Below are 19,635 nucleotides of genomic sequence, written 5' to 3' on the forward strand. Positions count from 1 at the left end.
AAACATTTTGACACCCGCACAGACTCACCAAAACTCACCATTTAATCATGTCATAAGGAACATAATTACAGGAAAAGTATTCCTGATACATCACTCCCCTTACGACTGCTCCCTAATTTAATGTGAATTTGTCTACGTTTGTCAAGCCCTAAGTTACCTGGTGAGACCAAATTGCCATTTTCTTCTTACAGTGATATAAATCGTCCCCTCCAGAGCGAGATGCGAAATGCAACAAGGGGTGAGACGGGCACAAGTGGAGGAGCACGAAAAAATACGGCAGTCCCTTTTTCGGCGTTGTATCCCTCATACGTAAATCGCCCTTTGCGCCCTCCTCACACCCGCGAATAAGTGACACTTCACTGTTCACGCTTTCTTCCTCTCGCTCTTAAATTGTGAAAAAGTGCTAGCAAAAACACAACGCGTTTAAAATAGCGCGCTCTCCCAACACTTGTCTCTGCTCGGCTAAAATACGCATTTTTGTTAAAAAGATTACTACTCCTATCTCGCAAGCTATGTCTAAGGGGAGGGGTTGATCCTATGTTTCCAGATACTGCATGGGTGTTTCTAGTGACTGATGTATACAGATTATGTGTGGAAGATCAGACAAATCTTAGTAGAGTTGGGGGGGGGGGGGGTAAGTTTCTAAAGAAACTGTGGTGCTGCGTCGGTGGGAGAGTATAGCAGGTAATTTAGTGTTACAGCAGCTATCGCGTTGACGAAGGGCTAACACTCGAAACGTCAGCTTTTTTACCCTTTACGGTGGCTAATTTACGTTTTCAACCTAGTTGTTAACACTAAATTACTTAGTAGAGTTGGGTTTGTTGTACCCTGTAAAAGAATTCGGGCACTCCAAAAGGATTATATGAACCATAATTGTCCTGTAGAAAACAATCTACAGTTTGGTCTTCTCAGGTCAACTGCAATTGCATAATTATTCCAATTTAAATACTTTGAAATTCAGCTTTTAACAATAAATCTTAGCATACTGATCTCAGGAATTTACAGTAGAGTTTGCAGGGTAGTTTCCAAAGGGGAAAACAAAGGTGGCTATTGCTTACATATTTAAATAGAAAGTCTTAGTGTTCCCCCCCCCCCCCTAATATTTTGACCAGCACTTCTGGAATGCATTAGGCTGGACATCTGAAACAAAGGATCTAGGAATAGGATTACTAGCTTAGCAAATACTGCAATACAGCAAAAACTGCACAACTAAATGTGTGTTTATTATTTAGCTACAGTCCAACAAGGACAGTTTTTTCCAAACCTACCTGAAACACACTAAACTAATTCATTAAGGTCTTATTAAAAGAAAAGATACTACTACAAAACTCAAAAGAAATAGAGAAAGTTTGCAGTGGAAAGATAACATTTTTTAAATCCAGTTTCTCTTCACAGAGAAAGATGCACCTCCCACAATAAGCATGTTCCAATAAACTTTCTAAATTAGGGTTTTTCTTTGTATTATTTAAGAATGATCACAATTTCTTGTGTTTCTGGTAATACTGTTCAAAATGTTTGGTCAATGGACTTTTCCTATGAATGGAAATACTTGTAAGCAGCAATGGCAACCACAACAGCTACAGCTCCTGCAGGCAAAAGAATGTTGTTTATCCTGCAAAAAGACAAAAAGAAAACAGATCAATTCGCTGATGCTATCTGAGAACTACAGCAGACATAATCAGTAGCATGCCTATGTATGTATTGTTAAGGCATCTTTTTCTTGCAGCAAGTTAGTGCTTTGAAAAATTCAAGTTACATTTTGTCAAAGATTTCAATTCACAATGCCAGCAAGGTTCCCCACCTAACTAGTTGCCACTTTGTTAAATTTCTGTTCACTTGTTACTGAATGCAGCTGTAATTTCAATTGACAAAGAAATATATTAGCATTCCTTTTTATTGAGCCATTAAAGAATCCTGATATATCTTCCTTTATTACAAGAACACCTAAAATAAAGTGATCAATCTCTGGTAAATGATAATTCCAAAATTATACGAATAACAATCAAAAATTATTTTTAATTTTTTTAATTTTTATCCCTTCTTTTACAATGCAAAATTTTTTGTGTAGTATGATAAAGCAATTTGAAGACCATGAATTCTAGATATTCTATCGGTATTATTATCAATTATTAATATCATTATCATTATTACCATTTTCAAATATGGTATATACTGTGCATGTCCTGAAAACTTACCAATTAGGTTTGCCTTCATCATGTTGAACAGTTTTCTTCTCTTGAGACTTATAGAGAGAGATAAAAGAATAATTTTGAAAATACTGCACCAGCCATAATTAAACAACATTGATAAAGACTGAACAATGGGTTCATGTGACCAAATAAGAGTGAAGAGCATAATTTCTCTTTTTTTGGTTGGTCATAACCCTTGAAAATTGAAATTTCAATTGAACAGGACTTCCTCAAAATCACAGAATTGATTCCTTGGAATAATGAAGGGAAAGTTGTATCCTGCTATTTTTTCTCTGATATGAATTGAAGAAGAACATGACATTGATGGTAATTGTGTAGCAGTAGTACTGTGCATACCTTCTCTGGAATCCTATCCTCCTGAAATACAACAAACAAATATTCATATAAATAGGTTGCTGATGGATACATTCTCATACTTATACTTTGTAGTTTGTTTTAAATGTCTTCTCAGCAACAAATATATGAATCGATATAATCATATCTTTGAGTAATTCAGTCTTTTTTTCTCATTCAAGAAAAGGAGGAAAGTAATTTTCTGATTTTGCACCTGAAAATCATAAGTGGGTGCCAGAAACGAATAAGGACACTTGGAGTAGTCCTACATAATTGTCATGGTTACAGTTAAGAGGCTCAAAGTAATTAAAAGATTGCATGACTTCCAAACAAATGTCACCAAAGTGGCAATTACCATCAAATTGTTTCTATTTGCCTCTGCAACCAAAATGGTCAGAGCCTAGAGCACTGTTTTCCATTACTATTCCATCACCAACACTTGAATTCCTGATGTTTGATTTTTCTACAGTTGGAAAGTGTAATAAAAGTAAACTTACTCCATTTTTGATATTTTGGCCATATACACTAAAATCACCTATCAAAAACTTCACCTCAGCAAGCTCTCCAACAAGATACTGCTCCATAAGTTCCCTAGCATCAGAAGAATGTCCTACATCTTCAAAGTTTTCTGTAGCATCTCCACCTTTTTATTGCAGAACCACAAATCATTAATTCAGCATTCAAGTTATGAGTACAGTTAGGCCTAACCTGCATTCACTCTTTGTGTTTTAAGAAAGATGCCATAATGTCAAACATTATTTGATTAATAGTATCGCTAATAAATAAAATTAGAGAGAGGATTAGTTTTGAGCTTGGTAAAGGAATAGAGAAAGATGTTTTTCATCTTATCATGAGCATGGGACAAAGAAAAATTTCTGAGTCCCCATGAGGAATCAAACCTCAGACATTCAGGTTCCATGCTCCAATTGCTCTACCACTGAGCCACAGAGACTCTAAGGAAACGCTATCAACATTGTTGATTCTAGCAGTATGCAGGATGCTTGTCATAGGAATTTCGTAACAGCCCTTGCTCACTGCAGAGTTGCTCTGGCTCAGTGGTTGAGCATCAGAGCGTGGAATCCAAAGGTCTGGGGTTCAATTCATCATGGGGACTCAGAATTACAAAAACATCTTTCTCCAATATCACTAATATCAATAAAACAAATGATAATTATTTAATAACAGAACTAACAATAAATAATAATAATAATAATAATAATAATAATCAAAACTAATGAAATAAATCCTATGTGGATGTGTGTATGATTGCAAATAAAAGAGTGATTTTCACAGGTAAACTGCAATTAGAGTAACTGCTTGCCAGAAGAAATTTAAGCTTTGACCCAGTACTCTAGTGACTAACTAAGCCCTACGTTAAGAGTGAGACAACTCGAAAAAGGTTCTTTGAAAACTGTAAAGAACAATTTGATAAAATTCCTTTGCTGAAACTGTAGTGCACCCTTACATACCAAAACACTCTGCATTTACAATAATGATAATAACAATCATCATTATCATCATCATAAGTGGTTCCAGAATATATCCAGACCCCTGAAGCACCAGGGATTCTAGGTAAATTCTATCATCTCCCTCAATTTTAAATCACTCCATAAATTCTTAGTATCTTTCAGAACCATCTGGAGATCTTCATTTCTTTTTCAAGAGAAAACATCATAGTTCTAAACATTAGACCACCTACTCTTAAGCATGTAAACATGTAAACTTTTGTAGCATCCAATCAGATGGACCCTATAGAAATTCCAAAGCCAACACAAGAAGTCCCAAGGAAACAAATAAAGTAACAGTATAAATGTCATCTGGAAACACACAATTATAAAAATAACACTAACCAGCTTGTTCAAGTAGTACTTCCTCTCCACCCGGATGCTAATATGAGAAAAAAGGAACCTAAAATTACACTTATTGCTGTTATTAATAATAACAAAATTAAAATAATGAAGTTAGTAGCAACTTAAAGAATGGCAAAAAGAATTTGCTTCTCCACTCAACTGAACCAAGTTGTTTTGAAATTTCAAAGAAAGTTAATCATACTTTTAGAATTTTCCTATGTGTTACCATGGTTGTTATCGGCCTTTGGAAAAATTATGCACTCTCTTTGCCAAACCACCTTAGTAGGGTGTAAATAAAATGCTATCTGAAGCCAATACATGAGTCAAATCTACAGTGAATAGACACTGAAAGAAAACCAACATGGAAATAGTCTCTGACACCTTGCAGAAATAATCAGACAAAACGAAATTAAGCCTGAAAGTTAGCAGCTGCAAAAATTTTGTTAACAAAGTTGTTCTGTCTGATAAAATTGACTTGCATCCTATCTTACTACTCATATTAAAAAAAAAAGTTTCATTAAACATGTAGAGAGGAGGGAACAAAGGGCAATAAAGAAAAATATACTCCTATTTTTTTAAAGATTTTTGCAAAAATTTGTATGAAATGTCTATATGTGTTTGGATGAACAAATTTCATGTTCAAATGACCAAAATCATCCAAGTTGCAAGCACCTGTCCGATGAATAGCGCAGTGAAAAAGATGAGGAAAAATCTTTTTATGTTTTTCACCTGAAATAATAATATGAACCGAACTGTAGCACTGATTCACGTGGGAAGTGACTGCTACATCTCGTGCCACAAGGGGCAACATGATGAGAGAAGGGGTGATACAGGAATCTGCTTCAAAGGGTCGCTCACGCCAACCGCTGAACGTGGTATGTGGAAAAACATGTTTGGAAGTGACATCAGAATAGGCTATTTCATAGATTAAGTGTACATAAACTGCAAACATTTAATGTACCAGATTAGAAGACTGGTCTATCATGTCTACTATGTACATTAACTCTTAATGAGCAAAGGTCAACGTGCATTTCTAATTGAAATACGGTCATTGGTGGATAAATATCAATGGAACAAAACTTATAGGTGCAATCAACTCTTGTAACAGGTTCGAGTTCACGAATGAATCTGCTCTTTTCCCCTTAAAATTGATGCGATCTGGATCCAAACAAATAACGATCAAGTTATTTGTAGATGAAATGTACAATATTTGTATTGACATATACAGTCCACGGGCCGGTACAGATTGCATCACACCGCAAATCATGCGAGTTTTCGTTGAAGAAAAATCCTTCTTACCTCATCTAAGAATTTCGTAATATCATAGATTCTGTTATGGATAATTAACCAAGACGATCCCGCAGCATTATGCTTTTGAACTTCTTCTAAAGGGATGGTTTTTACACTCTCTGCTGATTCAGCCATGGTACTACAATGGGAGGAATCTTCCAAAACGGGTAACGCATGCGTGAAACTCGCCCCAGACTGCCATACCGTAACTCGACATTACTTGGAGACAAGGTGCCTTGCAGTACCCTGAGTAGCCAGTGTTCACCATTCATCCGAACGCGAGTAATGAAGACCATTAAAAGCGAGTGAGAAGTCGCGTTCTTGTCCAGTGCCAACTCAAATTCTCTAAACTAAATCGAGACACTTACGATTCTGATTTTTGGAGGCAGGAGAGACCTGAAGAATTTGATTGAAATTCTACATTCATGCAAGGATGCTGATTGCAAACACCTGCCTTCGGCATGCGCAACTCTGGGAAACTGTCTTCGATAGAGATGAGTATCACAAGTAAATAATTAAATAATTTGTTAACGTGAGGATAAAATAGTGAATACAAATAAACGATAGTGATCCTTGCAAAAAAGCATTTCTATTTTCGTGATCTATTTACTTGCAGCTCACCGGCGGGGATCATTTCTCGACTTAAAGAGATGATAATTATGAGACGGATGAAAATGGCCGGAGCCTGCAGTTTGGTTGAAGTGAAAGACTGGTGATCTTACCATTTCCTGGCCTCTGATATTTAAGTTCTGCAGTTCCACATCATATTTGGAAGAAACTGCACCCTAAGTAACAAATTTGTCATTCCTTGTGGTTGTGAGAGATCATCAGACGTGAAAAGATAACCGTAATGACCTTAAGAAGCGAGACAACAGATTACAACAATAAATAGTTGGTTTTGACGAACCTTTAGGACGGGCACAGCTTTCAAATATGGGGGACGTCGGCTTGGGTGCTAATTGTGGATTACCACAGAATATTCCATACGCGGGCTAACTCAAAGTCGGATTTTAAATTTACCATGCTAGCTTGATCGGATTTGGAAAAATTCTGCTATGGTCCACAAGTCCAGGCTGGGTCATAAGGCGAATTGTTAGGAGACCGATCGAATGATTTCTTCATAAGTTGCTGTTGAGAGTGGATAACGCTTTCCAAAAGATCGCTATCCAAGGGGTAGAAATTCATTATCCAATGGACACCGTTATCCACCCTTTAAACAACTGGGACTCAACTTACCCAAACTTCGAACCTATTGAAATTGTTTTGAACTGACTGACCAAAGTATACTGCATATCAATTTTCAGTTCATCTTTCCTTTTTGCCGGCTTTCCTATCCAATCACCTCAAATAACCATGATTAGGATGAAAATTTAGATCCAACAGCTTGGAGTTATAGTAACACCCTGGAATGATTCAAAGAATTCCACAGTATTCAAGACAAATTTTAATCCACAATAAATGGAACAGAAGAAATAATTTATACCAGTTACGCTTAAATTTGTGTCTCGTACACAATTACAGGCCATGAACAAAAAACTTTACACATAATGCTTTTGTACATAAACGAAACTTAATTAAACTTGGGAAGCAAATGCTTTTGTACATAAACGAAACTTAATTAAACTTGGGAAGCAAATTTTATGTACATAACGAAAGTACTCTTTATGATATTTATTATATAAGTTCGCACAACTCTTGGAACAAAACGATATATAGTTTTTTTTTTTTTTAACAAACTGAGCTTAGCTAATTGGGCTCAATTCATTCCTATTGATTAAATATTGTAGTGGCTTCTGAAAACTGAAAAGGTTGTCGTTTTATCAGTTATGGAGGTTTCTCGGTCTCTTGAGGAGTTTAGAAGAGCATCGTGAGTGTTTCGTAATGTTAATTGTCTTATGTCTAAGGACCCACACAAGTTGGTAGCTTCTGATTGGCTAATTGCAAAAAGATTTTTAAATTATCAATTTTAACTACAGTACGACTAGGACAGCGGTCAAACGGTGACCATGAGAAATTCCTGCCAAAGCGAGAAAAGCTGGCTAAACCAGAGTTTCGAGGCTTCGGGAAACGAAATTATTACCCTACCGCCTAAATATATCACAATATGCTTTAATTTTATCAAAACTTACGTGAACTTGCGCCTATCTTACAACCAAACTTCTCAAAACAATGGCAGCAAGACCTCAGAAGTCTCTACTACCATAACGAACCGTGCACCTTAAAAGCGAAATTTCACGAGGAAAAGAACGTCACATTTGTTCTCATCATTTGTGAAGATGATCTAGGAAAACCAAGGAATATGGCTTTTTTCGCTGGTACTCTCACTTCATAAATAAACACAAACCACAGAAAGTGGAAGATTAACCCACTAATCTCTAAAGAGTTACACTGTTATCTGTATTTTACACAAGGCTTTCATAGAAAGAAATGAATATCACCGCTGTTCTAGATGTTTGCTGTTGACAAGGTTATTCTGCAACCCGTCAACCCCCTGGCTATTTTACCTTACTGTGTAGAAAGAAATTCTATAGCGTATTCAAAACGATATCTTTGGAAGGAAGACTACCTAGAAGAACAAATAACTGTGTAACTTTCTCTAATCACAAAATAACCAGAAAACTTATTTCATATTTAAGAAAGCTCACACCTCGCGAGATGTGTCATCTAAAGTAGGCAGACAGCATCCAAGATTATTCTTGAGTCTTGGTTGTGAGTGTAATACGTTTCGTAACCTCTACATCTGTACTACTGCGGCTAAAATCCAGAAGGCTCTTCATCGGTTTATATCTACCCCAATAATACTCAATAGGCTACTGTTAGTTTGCCTCCTTTACATTAATAAAAGCCTTTAGAAGCAAAGAGTGATTTAAAAATTAAATTAAAACCACCAGAGCGCTTAATTTAAGTTAAATTACCTAGCCCATAAGAAAAAAAGAACATATCTGCAACAGAACCATACATTACCCCTCAAGAAATAAGTCGTTAAACGTCTAGTTAACTTAATAAATGTACACTTATTCAGATGTCTCCGTTATTCCAATTTAGTCCCACTAAGCGAGCTCTATATAATTTAAATTAAGCAATAACAATTTACGTGCTATAACACTACTTTTAAATTTGAGCCACGGAACTTACCACAGTAATTCCACATTTAACGCCACGGTGGCATTATCGCGGGCGCAGAATTTACATTAAAGATCAGGACTCGAGAGACAAACCGAAATTAGCGCCTAGTTTGTTGCCTAACCCCCCCCCCCCCCCTCAACTACTCCCACACAGATCGGAGAAGTCATGAAAGATAATCAACTCGTTTCAATACAGCTGTGTCTTTCCAAATTATGCGAATTTCAAACTCCCTTTACAAGGAGAAATCAAGGTTCTACCGAAAACCGAAAATAAGTTAAAATAAGAGTAACAACTACAAAAAAGCAACGATTCACGAGGAGTAGATTTTGAATCAGGTAGTTTTTTTGCAAGCTTAGACCAACTCATAGTGTATTTTTCCAATTTAAGATACAAAGTCTTGACTTTTTCAGTCGCTGGTAACTTATCTCTTGAACAAGGACGCAAAGTTTTAGTTTAGTACAAAAACAAACAAAACATTACAAAATGGAAAGACCAAATGAAAGGGAACATAGATGGTTTGGAATGGAGATGATTAACAAGCATTGCAAACGAAATTGAAAGTTTTGGTGGCAACATATCACTTTCCCCTATGACAAACGGCAATTTACAGCTACAGAGTACCATAACATCACAAACATCACAAACAGATTGATCTTTGTACATCTTGCTTCTGAAATTATCAATTTTCTGTAGCCGATATGCGAACAACTAATTAAAGAGTAAATCTACTCAAGTCCTGAATGTGATTAAAAAATATCAAGTCGGAGCTACTCTAAAGTTTCAAAGCTAAATACGGTAACTATGTTACATGATCGGTGATCTATTAAGAAAGTACTTGTGTGCAGTCCTCCACAGATAATCACGGTTGAGCTGTTAAGACAGCCTCACAGGCCCTTGGAAACTGGGGGGAGGAGAGTAAAACTCATTCAACTTGACAAGGTCACGGATGCATCTACTGCTTGTGTGCAGACAGGTACACCAAAAGTCAAACATCCGTGTACCGAACATCGATCTCTTCCAGTCTTGGCAATTTCTGCAACAAAAATTTAAAACGAAATTACAACTCAATGGGTATGTATTTAATGGCAATTGAACAAAATTCCGAGAAGTACAAGAAAGGTAGGGTGGTGCAGAGAGACACATTTAACCACTGACTGGGGCGGGATCAAACTGGGAAACACCATAATTCTGTTTACGAGTCCAACACACTGACAATTTAGCCACGCTCCCTCCTGGCACTGAACAAGGAATGATCACATAAAATTGACAATGAATTGAAAACCGTCCCAAAAATATGTTGTGGGTCTCTTTTATTTTTCTTAATTTCAGAACCATTGCAAAAACTCATTGAACTCAAACATAAAGGACAGTAAAATTTAAAGGAATGAAGTAGGACCACAACCGATGCTAAGGAATAAGTAAAAAAAAAAGATGGGTAGCAAAGCTACCCCGAAGGAGAGAAGCCACTGTTCATTCTGGAAAGTTAGAAATAATCTACCCCAGTTATATTCAACCGCTGGAAATACTTCCCATGTGTTCATATTTCAGTATTTTACTTCGCAGGTAATCGCTAGAAAACATTTCCAACTCTGAAACAAATTTAACTCGATTCGATTACGCCACTTACCTTAAGTTTTTCGTATGTTGTCGGCGAAAGTCTGGTGCTGTTCAGGTTCAGATTTCGAAGACTGGACATGATCACGAGGGATGACAGTCCGTCATCCGTCACGGGCGTCTCACACAGGTTCAGTGACTCTAAGTTGTGCAGCTGCTCTGCCACCATGTGCAAGCCTTTATCACCAAACTAGAAAACCCGGTTTAACATTTTAGATTATCATTTGCGTGAGACTGGGCTTCAGGGATTTTATAACCTTTAATGCTACAGCATCGTTGGGAGAGTATCCCGGCAAAAGATTAAAACTCGACTTCCTCTACGTCCCATGCAAGTTCTGACACACGTGTATCCTAACGCTAGTGCCTGGGCCTGCCCTCTGATGACTGTCTAAGTAGGGCGACCGTACCTTTCAGACCTTGAAGACGCCTTTTTACCGCTTCTGTTTCCATGTCTGAATCAAGGCAGGGGAGGGTAGGCTACCCACAAAAGTTGTAACGGGGGATGGTTAAGCTTCCCTTGGGGTAATTAAGGGAACCGCAAGACATAGTCTTTCATCTCCAAGACCTTACTAGCAACAGAAAGAAAAGGAATGATCAACAAACCTGTGTGGACCAAAGGTTTAAATGTAGCAGGGCTGGCAGTTGAACCAAGTATTCAGCACAAGCGCTGGTTACATGTGTGAAGGCAAGGTTTAGGCTCTGAAGGTTACCAAAAGAACCAGACTTGAGAAGACGGGCCAAGTCGTCATCCTGTAGAAGACAAGTTATTTGTTACGTCAGCGCATTTTTTCCACTGACAAATAGACGAGAGCTTATTCGATGGTCTGCCAAGACTTTACATATTGGACCGACGTCTTTAGACCTTAACTAATAAACAGGAGCTTGTTTTACGCCTTCCGTTTGCTGTAGTTTTGGTTGCTCCTGCTGATGTTGTCAATGTATTTGACAGTGCAAAAAACACCTACCGTCGATTTTGTAGGAAGGGTAAGTACTGTTGGTCCCCCCTTTTCCTGCTGAAGAGAAAGAAAAAATTAGGAGACATTAAATGTTCCTAGAGCTTAACTGACAATTAAACAGGAAAGAACACATTTAAAGCACTTTCAAAGAAAACAAATATTTTTCCTACCATCTGTCTGAACTTGGCTTTTCTGAAAAACAAAGAACAAGACGATAAGTACGGATCAAAGAACTCATTGGCACAACACCATGGCCAGCGGCCAACGTCCGTGCATGTGTGAACGTTGCATCGAGGCAGCCCTACATAATGTTTTCAGGCTAAACTAACTCAAAAACTAAACGGTTACGAAGTTTCAATCGCGTAAAACATATTGAGAAAGCTCAAAACAAAATGGTAACCCAAAAAAAACCCCGTAATTAAATAAACTTTGTGTTCGCAAAATCTTTAGTCCTCCTTCACCATGCTTTTATTTCCTTTTACATTTTTCTTTTAAAGAACATTTCAATTTATTGTCGTAAATTTTCCATGCAGCAGTTTCATCGTGCGTTTTCCTTAAAAATTTTACGCGGAAAATTCACGCACGGCTGACCAAAATTGATCAATTTGCGCATGCCCAACGATTGACCGCTGGGTTGTCTTTTGTTGAATAACAACTTACTTCTGACACAGAGCTTCATAACACAGTTTGCCTTCTTCGGTGCTTTCTAATGTAGAAATGATCTGTAATTTTTCATTTTCGTCTTGCAGAACCTCAACTTCTAACATGAATGCCAAAGTCTGTCAAAAACAGAAACAGAACTGAATTAACCCTTAACAAGATACGATAATTTATTTAACCAAAATGATAATAATAATAACTGAAATTGGTATGTACATATACATGTACATGTATTTCTCTCAGAATTTCAGGGCCCAGAGACGATTGTTCAATTGTTAACGGGTGATTTTCTATGCACAGTGCAAATAACATCAACGATTATAATCTGCTTCAATAACAGTGCTCCACTTACCTGAATAAAACTGCTGTCGCCTCGTAACGCAAGCAGCATAAAGGGGCCGAGCATGGACTCCTTGAGATCCAAAAGAATCTTTTTTCTCCTCCCACAACAATTTAGTAAGCGACCCATCTGAAAGGAACAAGCAAGGTGTAACTCGATGAAAGTTTAACCAGTGTGGCAGACGCCCGAGTGAGAGTGATACAAACCGACACGCGCGACCGACATACGCGAATGACAAGCTACTGCTCACGGGGACCGTAAGTTTTTGACTCGGGAGTGACATTGTAAGAAAGATTAGATACTAGTCATTCTTGGGGGTCAAAAAGTTAAGTTTTGATAGAAAAAAAACTACAAAGGAACTCACCACGTGGGAGAAAAAATGTCCTTCATCAAAACAAGAAACTCCTCCTGGGCAAATGATGTCGATCCAGCCATCTTTACCTTTTCTGACAGGAAGAATGGACTGATGGACCTACAGAAAAACAACGCAATTCAATGAAATGAAACATAACGAAATGTTGAAATGTGTATTCCTCTATGGATTGTAAAATTTTTTTCTCTGGCACAGTGACTTGCGATGAAAGCTGGTTACTAGTAGTCTACCGATATTTTCAAAACCCCTTACCGCCGTCTGCTTAGTCTCTGAGCAGACTCTTGTCTTAAGGTTAACCCCATCAGCAGTCGCTTATGGAGAAAGTTATTAAAACCCCTATAGGAAAGGCTTTATCACAAACAAGCAGTTCTAGCTGGGGTCAGGGGCGTACAAGAGGAGAGGGCTTTGGGGAGAAAGAAAACGTTTTAGGGCATTTACTGTTGGCACGAAAGTGGAAAGAGTACCTCACACCGCTGATCTTCTGCAAACGCTTTTATCACTGCACTAATGTACCTGTCAGAGGAAGCAAACATTGATTACTGTGGGTGGAAATAATCAAGATGGCCAATAAGATACTGAAGAACTTGACCACTTTTAAATCCTTCTAAAGATTTCCAAGATCACTTTGTTAACGGGAGTCTCTGCTGCCTACGTAAAAGTTTTTTATTCACTACCACACTAAGAAGGATATCCTTACTAATAGAGAACACAAGCAAAATTTTTCATATCCCTCAGACGGTAAGTACCTCAATTTCTGAGCATCACAAGCCTTGGCGATCCACTACAATTATTACATTACTGGCGACTTCTACTTTTGACCGGAAAAGTATTTTTTTCCCTTAATTCAAGTAGGAAAGACAATAATCACGTTATTTTAAACTCGGTTTGATTCATTAAAGACGGTTGAATATTAGCTTAAGTGTGTACACATCACATAGTGTGTACCTCACGGTGTAAAGGACCTGATCTTACATAAAAGGGTGTGACTACTTACAATACAAATGTCTCGTTCTTGAGAGCCCTGTAAGAGAGCAGTTCAGGTAAGTACGCTGTGAAGGCCAACACACAAATTTGGATTTGTGCTTGTGTAATTGAAGTACGCAAGCATCAATACCAAGATTTATAAATGTTCAGTGAAAGCAACTTTTTAGAATTAAACTTATTGCAATCTGAATACTTACTCTTTTGGGAAAGGTATGGGCTGTAGTAGTGTTGATAGATTGGGTCTCCAGTCTTCAAACTGTGCACTGAAATTGAGAACCAGATAGCAACGAGTCATTTATGTCTGTGCAACACGTACACTTAGGTTTCTAGTTCTTCAGAGCAACGTGGAAAAGATTTTACAATTTTGCATAATTACACTGCACCATCCAGTAAAAAGGTGTAGAAGTAATGCAAAGAAGCAAAATCATGCTACAAGGTTTTACCTTAATAAAATACCAGAGCCTCTATACTAATTTACTAAGATATGTACTTTGTATGTTTAAACACGATGGGCAGAAATTAGAATTCCTTATCTTATATCGAGAGTTATATTATAAATAGGTTCTAGTTAGTTCTATTATTTGAGTGTAAGCACAGAGATTCTTTTCCAGCTAAGTTTTCTGTTCCTTTTTTTAATTATTACCAATTAGTTTAAAAAAAAAAAGGTTTTGACAGAGACTGCCTGATCTGTGGCACTAGGCAAAAGGTTTACATACATGTATCCACAAACAAAACTGGAATACAGAACAGTCTGGACTGACATCTTTATTATCTCAAGAGAAATAATTACCAGTAAGTGATCTCTGAAAATAATTCCAAATGATCAAACAAATGAACTTTTTACTAACATGGTATCCATGACTGTCATGAAACAGAGCAGAAAGTTTGTGTTGATTTCTTCGTACTTGACAAGCCTAGTAATGACACATAACACAGACAAGTCATTTTTAGTCACACTGAGGTTAACTTGGAAGACAGAGTTCATTTTACTACGACAACAACAGCAAAACCAATCTTTACATTTTGGTCTTTAAAATAAAAGCTACTGCCAGTCTGGCCCACAGGTAGCTGGTGCTAGCCTAGACAGGCCAGTCTTGAATACTAAAAGGAAGAATCCTAACTTATTGTGGATTAATAATTATTTATAAATAATTGCAAAGAAGTTATCATTAAGATGATAAAATAAAGGAGGGTGAAGACAGACAACAAATCAAATAGCAGAGGTTCTTCCAGGAACCACTTCAAATTCAGTTTTCTGAGCCTTACTACAGACTTGCATTTACAAAACTAAGAAAACCTACACTTTACTAAACTTACAACTTGTCACTTTGATCAAATGTGGAATAAACGGCAGAGAGGACAACTGCAACTAGATTTGGAAGGACACGAGGATGTGGACAGGTGGCACTTGGACTGTGAACACTGGTGAAAATTCATTAGAAAAATTAGGATTATTATAATACAGAGCAACTATGGTTAAGTAAAAAAACAAACCAAAATCAAAGAAATCATAACAGCCAACAGGAGCACAGAAAAATGCCAAAAGAAGCCATTGCAAGCTTTGAGTAAAACCTGAAGTGTGAGAAAACTCTCTGTGCAAAGATCTGAACCACCAAATTTACAGTATTTGTTAGAGACAAGCAGTCATCCTTAAAACAAACAGATGGAGTAGCATAGCCTTACCTCTCTACAAACTCTCTGACAACATCTGCGTAATCTTTGCAAAACAATGTATAAATATAATCTTGTACAAACATTCTGAGATGTGGATATTTTCCAAAATCCTGAAAGAAATGATACATAATGATCAGTAAGTAAAGCACAGCACAGACTGGTCATTATTAACATGAAAATAATCATCATTAAGGAACTGAAAACCATTTAGAATACAATTTTATCACAATTTCTGATAATGAATATCAACAGATTGTTCATATAATACTTGTGTCTCACAATTTGTGGCACCAAAAACACTTCAGACTAAATTTACCATCAGCACAAGTAGTTCTTAGCTTAGAAAATAATGACAATTATAATAATAAAAATAATAACAATAATAATACAGTCATTTATATAGTGCTGTATACAGAAGTTCTAAAGTGCTTTATGATAAAAGGAGAGCATATAATTGAGAAAACTAATAATCACCTAAGATAAAGGCAAAAGCAAAGTTGTATAGAGCCTTAAAAGTGACTAGAAGCAAGTTAAAAACCAATAAGATGTTCAACTGAGAGCCAATGAAGTTCTTAACTACAATACACAGTAATTCTCACCATGTTATGTTTAAGAATTCTGTGAACAGCTGGGAGGAAGACATCTAGTACTTCATTATTATAAAGTTGGCCCTTGCAATGCTGCAACAAGCAACACAACAAAAAGATACATTCAGAACAAAAAAAGAACTCTCGTTAAAACTTTGTGACATCATTTTTTATGCCTACTGAACATGTAAGGTTGGACAACCTTTTTACACCATTTTTCAAACTTTTCAACACCTGGTTGATGGCCTGTTCTTTGACTATCATACTGATGGATTCTATGTTTGAGATCTTACAAAATAATCAATTACGATGAGGTTTTATCATCCTGCACGAAAGTTACACAAAAATACACACATACAGTGTCTACATGTCGCATCTTTACCTTGCTAAAGAAAGCACAAACTTCAGGGGAAGGCTGAACATATTCCAGAACAGGTGCAAGTGCCTTGAAAATCAGAAAGACAAATTCATCAAAACAAAAAAAAAAACAAAAAAAAAAGCATTCTGTACAAAATGTAAAATTTAACATACCAAATAGGGCTGTTGGTGTGTACCATAACAATAGGAGCATGAGTGTAATGTATGTTCCACAAGTTTTAGTGTCCACTAATGTTCTTCAACATAAATTTTTTTTTGAATCTACATAGTACATAATGCACCTAAGTGGAGATATGCATCATTAAATATCTGCCTAACCCAGAGACATTGGTTCAAAAGACTTCTTCACCTACTAATAGCAGTAGTGGTCCTTTGACCTTCACAAACTTTTACAAAACATCTGTGTTCAATCATCAAAATTCAACATTCTAATGCTGTTTACTGACCACTATTAAGTTTTCTTGTTCCTCGTCAGAAAATGAGATGAAATGCTGCAAGAAAAATGTGTTAGTGTTAAAATTATGATTTTCACATGCAAGAGACGATGACTGAGAGATGTTTGTATGTCTGATGCTCACACTTCATTCTTTCTGTGTGACACAAGACAAACAAAACCCCTCACACTCTATGGTTGTCTAATGTACATCCCATCAGGTTAAATAAATTAAGATATCAGAGTAGAATCTTACATGTGCGAGGATATCCGAAACCATCTCCAAAGGAACAGTAAATATAACGTCATCTTGTATTGGAGTGGTTAGTGAGAAAAGTACAAGTTCCTATGATAAAATAGAAGTCAAACCTTTTCATAATTATGCAAGAGGATCTGAAAAACAATTATTTGAAAACATAAGTGCAGTGATTTATTGTCAGACTGACTAAATAGCCAGTTGATTAAGCTCTCCACAAATGGAAAAGACCAAACCAAAACAAAAACAGCTTTAGTTAATACTAGCAGATCAATTAATTTGTACCCTCTGAAAATAATTTGAACATTCTCCCTCCCAGCCCCTCAAAAGTAATTTGAGAGCTGACACATACACTTTATCAGTTGATACAGAAATTGCCATGTGAAAGAGACCCTAAAATACTTTTGTCATTTATCACTCTGTTGTGGAGGCAGTGTAGCTAGGTGGATAGGGCACTGGTATTGTAATCTGTAAGGAATTGACCCTACTTCCTTATGGATTTGTTCTTGGTTGTCCTAAGGTCAATTCCCTTCACTACACTTTTTATACAATCAACTGATCAGCCTCCTGCCAATCAGGGTTTTTTAAGAAGTTTTGTTTACACTCTTGGGCATAGATGAAAATTACTTGGTGTAAATCTGCTTCAGTAGAATAAAATGAATAATTACCATGATTATTAGAACTTGATCAGTAACTGACATTAATATCTTGTCGCCCAAGTGGATGCGGTGAACAATAAAATATTGTTTAGGGCCCAAAATGGTAATAATACATACCCTGAGCTCCTTTGTTAAAGCTTCAGGATCACTGGATTTTGATATAAGTCTTTTATATCTTAACAAGTTAACCTGCAAAGAACAGTGTTCTCAGTATTGGGTTTGTGCCTGAAATCCATGATCTTTTTTTTTTTCATTTGGAAAATGATATTTAGAGCAATGATGCTTAGTATAAACTGTTACTCCAACATGGTTTAGTGCTCAGGCGAATTTGGGGCAACAAATAACCACAGTGTCTTCATTTTTGCATATCTGAGTCCCCATAAAAACTTGCTTACTTGAGGTTAAACTAAGTACTCTTCCCCCTTCCAAGACAGATGCTTAGGTAACAGGAAAAAGGGAACTCTGTAGGAACTTTAAAACTGCAACCAGCCAATACATCATGTACATGTAGTTTACCAACTGATTAGTCTTGCTCCACAAACAAAGCAGAAAGAAAGCAGGGATGACCTTACTAAATCCAAGTTCATGGACAAGTGAAATTACATTAAATTCAAAAGAGTTAATTTAGTTATTTAAATAAATTATATTTCAATTGTATTGATTTTTAAAGCAGTTAACTTAATTTATGGCTGATTTAACCCATATTTTTTGTCAATGGGTACAACCTGGTAGACTGATACTGGTGGAGAGTAAAAGAGTTGCCCACTCAGAAACTGGATGTGTGATTTAGATTAAAGTTGAAGCATTTTATCAATATATTGGCAATCTAAGTAAGTTTATACAATTACTGTTAGAATAATTTCCTTACCTTCCATTTCAATGAATGAAGCCACTGATCTCTCAGATATGCATTGGGTGCCTAAAGAAAATAGGGAAATTTAAACAAGTCATCTCTTTAAGGCAAATCTGAGGGTTAATTGGGTTTTAACTGTTGCAAATCACAAGCAGAGCTGCACAACTAAGGAAAGCCTAGATATTAATTCTATGCAAGTTGATGTCAAATACTGAAAACTTACCCCAAGCCTTGCCTGCAGTAATATTTTCATGAATCTTTTTTTATGTTTTTGTGTGTGTACTCTTTTTATTTTGGTGTCTTAAGAATACTTTTTAATTAAAATTCACCAGTTCCCACCTTGACAGTGAGGGTTGGGATTGAAGCTTGGCATTCTGAAGTAAACATGCATTGCCTATATTTAAATCCAAACTTTAACAAAATTCATTTTTTAAATTTACCTTAAGTAATACAGAGCCATCTGGAATTGTAACTCTAATGCAGAAATGCTGGCCAGTGTCCCATCTGTTCACAGTATATGCATCCAGTATTTCTTGATAAGACAGAGGACATTCCATGAACCCCACACACTGAAACACACAGAGAAAAAACATATTAAACAATGTGGGCGATCTTAATGTTCTAAAAATCCCCTGCTGTACCTATTTCAAACGTAAGAATTACAAGTGGCCCTTGTATAGTTTAATCCAAATCATAGCCAGTTGGGATATTTTCAAACCAGTTTTATTCCTTGATTTCCTTTCTCATGTATTCATTTTCATCATTAAAAAAAAATTCAAATCACACCTATAAAGTTATTTTAAAGAAGGAAAAGAGTTTAAAAAACAACATAAAAAACATCTAGGAGAAAAACCACCCAAACATTAATGAATGTTCTCTAATGTTAAAAAAGGTTGGAAATCCAAACTTGTGGGTGCAATTTGAACAAAAAGTGTGCCATGCAGCAGTTATCTTTTCCATAAAATCATCTCAGTGCACAAAGAAATTATTAACATGTTATAATTTTTCTGTTCCTTTGTATTTCCTATGGCCCTGGACAACATCAGTAAAAGAAACTGT

At 36.5% G+C, this 19,635-nt stretch overlaps 2 protein-coding genes across 11 annotated transcripts in view; both read right to left on the reverse strand.

Annotated features, from left to right (window-relative positions):
- Positions 1 to 1,202: 1,202 nt before the first annotated feature.
- LOC113668025 (cytochrome b5) lies at positions 1,203 to 5,870 on the reverse strand. 2 transcript variants are annotated; one of them, XM_027183912.2, is made up of 7 exons: positions 5,693 to 5,857; positions 4,394 to 4,430; positions 3,095 to 3,186; positions 2,547 to 2,567; positions 2,196 to 2,242; positions 1,802 to 1,852; positions 1,203 to 1,612 (listed from the first exon to the last, which is right to left on the reverse strand). In XM_027183912.2, exons 1-6 carry the CDS (start codon positions 5,816 to 5,818, stop codon positions 1,840 to 1,842), a joined length of 336 nt encoding a protein of 111 aa, XP_027039713.1. In that variant the 5' UTR covers positions 5,819 to 5,857; the 3' UTR covers positions 1,203 to 1,612; positions 1,802 to 1,839. The 2 variants fall into 2 exon arrangements, with proteins under 2 accessions (XP_027039713.1, XP_027039712.2); XM_027183911.2 differs by lacking the exon at positions 1,802 to 1,852 and having other exon boundaries at positions 5,693 to 5,870.
- Positions 5,871 to 7,114: 1,244 nt separating this feature from the next.
- Positions 7,115 to 19,635, reverse strand: part of LOC113668008 (C-Maf-inducing protein) — a 32,779-nt gene continuing 20,258 nt past the window's right edge. For 4 of the 9 annotated variants that reach the window (XM_027183887.2, XM_027183889.2, XM_089201577.1 and 1 more), the window contains exons 3-23: positions 19,017 to 19,145; positions 18,592 to 18,642; positions 17,841 to 17,912; positions 17,065 to 17,154; positions 16,822 to 16,866; positions 16,380 to 16,442; positions 16,010 to 16,090; positions 15,420 to 15,520; positions 15,054 to 15,158; positions 14,585 to 14,650; positions 13,934 to 13,999; positions 13,747 to 13,773; positions 13,217 to 13,265; positions 12,744 to 12,851; positions 12,392 to 12,508; positions 12,040 to 12,158; positions 11,550 to 11,571; positions 11,389 to 11,436; positions 11,027 to 11,173; positions 10,437 to 10,613; positions 7,115 to 9,842 (exon numbers count right to left, since the gene is read on the reverse strand). In XM_027183887.2, the coding sequence (XP_027039688.1) occupies positions 9,795 to 9,842; positions 10,437 to 10,613; positions 11,027 to 11,173; positions 11,389 to 11,436; positions 11,550 to 11,571; positions 12,040 to 12,158; positions 12,392 to 12,508; positions 12,744 to 12,851; positions 13,217 to 13,265; positions 13,747 to 13,773; positions 13,934 to 13,999; positions 14,585 to 14,650; positions 15,054 to 15,158; positions 15,420 to 15,520; positions 16,010 to 16,090; positions 16,380 to 16,442; positions 16,822 to 16,866; positions 17,065 to 17,154; positions 17,841 to 17,912; positions 18,592 to 18,642; positions 19,017 to 19,145 (1,731 nt within the window). In that variant the 3' untranslated portion in view covers positions 7,115 to 9,794. Of the gene's footprint in view, positions 9,843 to 10,436; positions 10,614 to 11,026; positions 11,174 to 11,388; positions 11,437 to 11,549; positions 11,572 to 12,039; positions 12,159 to 12,391; positions 12,509 to 12,743; positions 12,852 to 13,216; positions 13,266 to 13,746; positions 13,774 to 13,933; positions 14,000 to 14,584; positions 14,651 to 15,053; positions 15,159 to 15,419; positions 15,521 to 16,009; positions 16,091 to 16,379; positions 16,443 to 16,821; positions 16,867 to 17,064; positions 17,155 to 17,177; positions 17,202 to 17,840; positions 17,913 to 18,591; positions 18,643 to 19,016; positions 19,146 to 19,635 lie in introns of all 9 variants that reach the window. The other 5 variants (XM_027183888.2, XM_089201580.1, XM_089201581.1 and 2 more) reach the window with 2 other exon arrangements.

The sequence above is a fragment of the Pocillopora damicornis genome, chromosome 3 (assembly GCF_964200805.1).
Source record: "Pocillopora damicornis chromosome 3, jaPocDami1.2, whole genome shotgun sequence".
Taxonomy (NCBI): Eukaryota; Metazoa; Cnidaria; class Anthozoa; order Scleractinia; family Pocilloporidae; genus Pocillopora; species Pocillopora damicornis.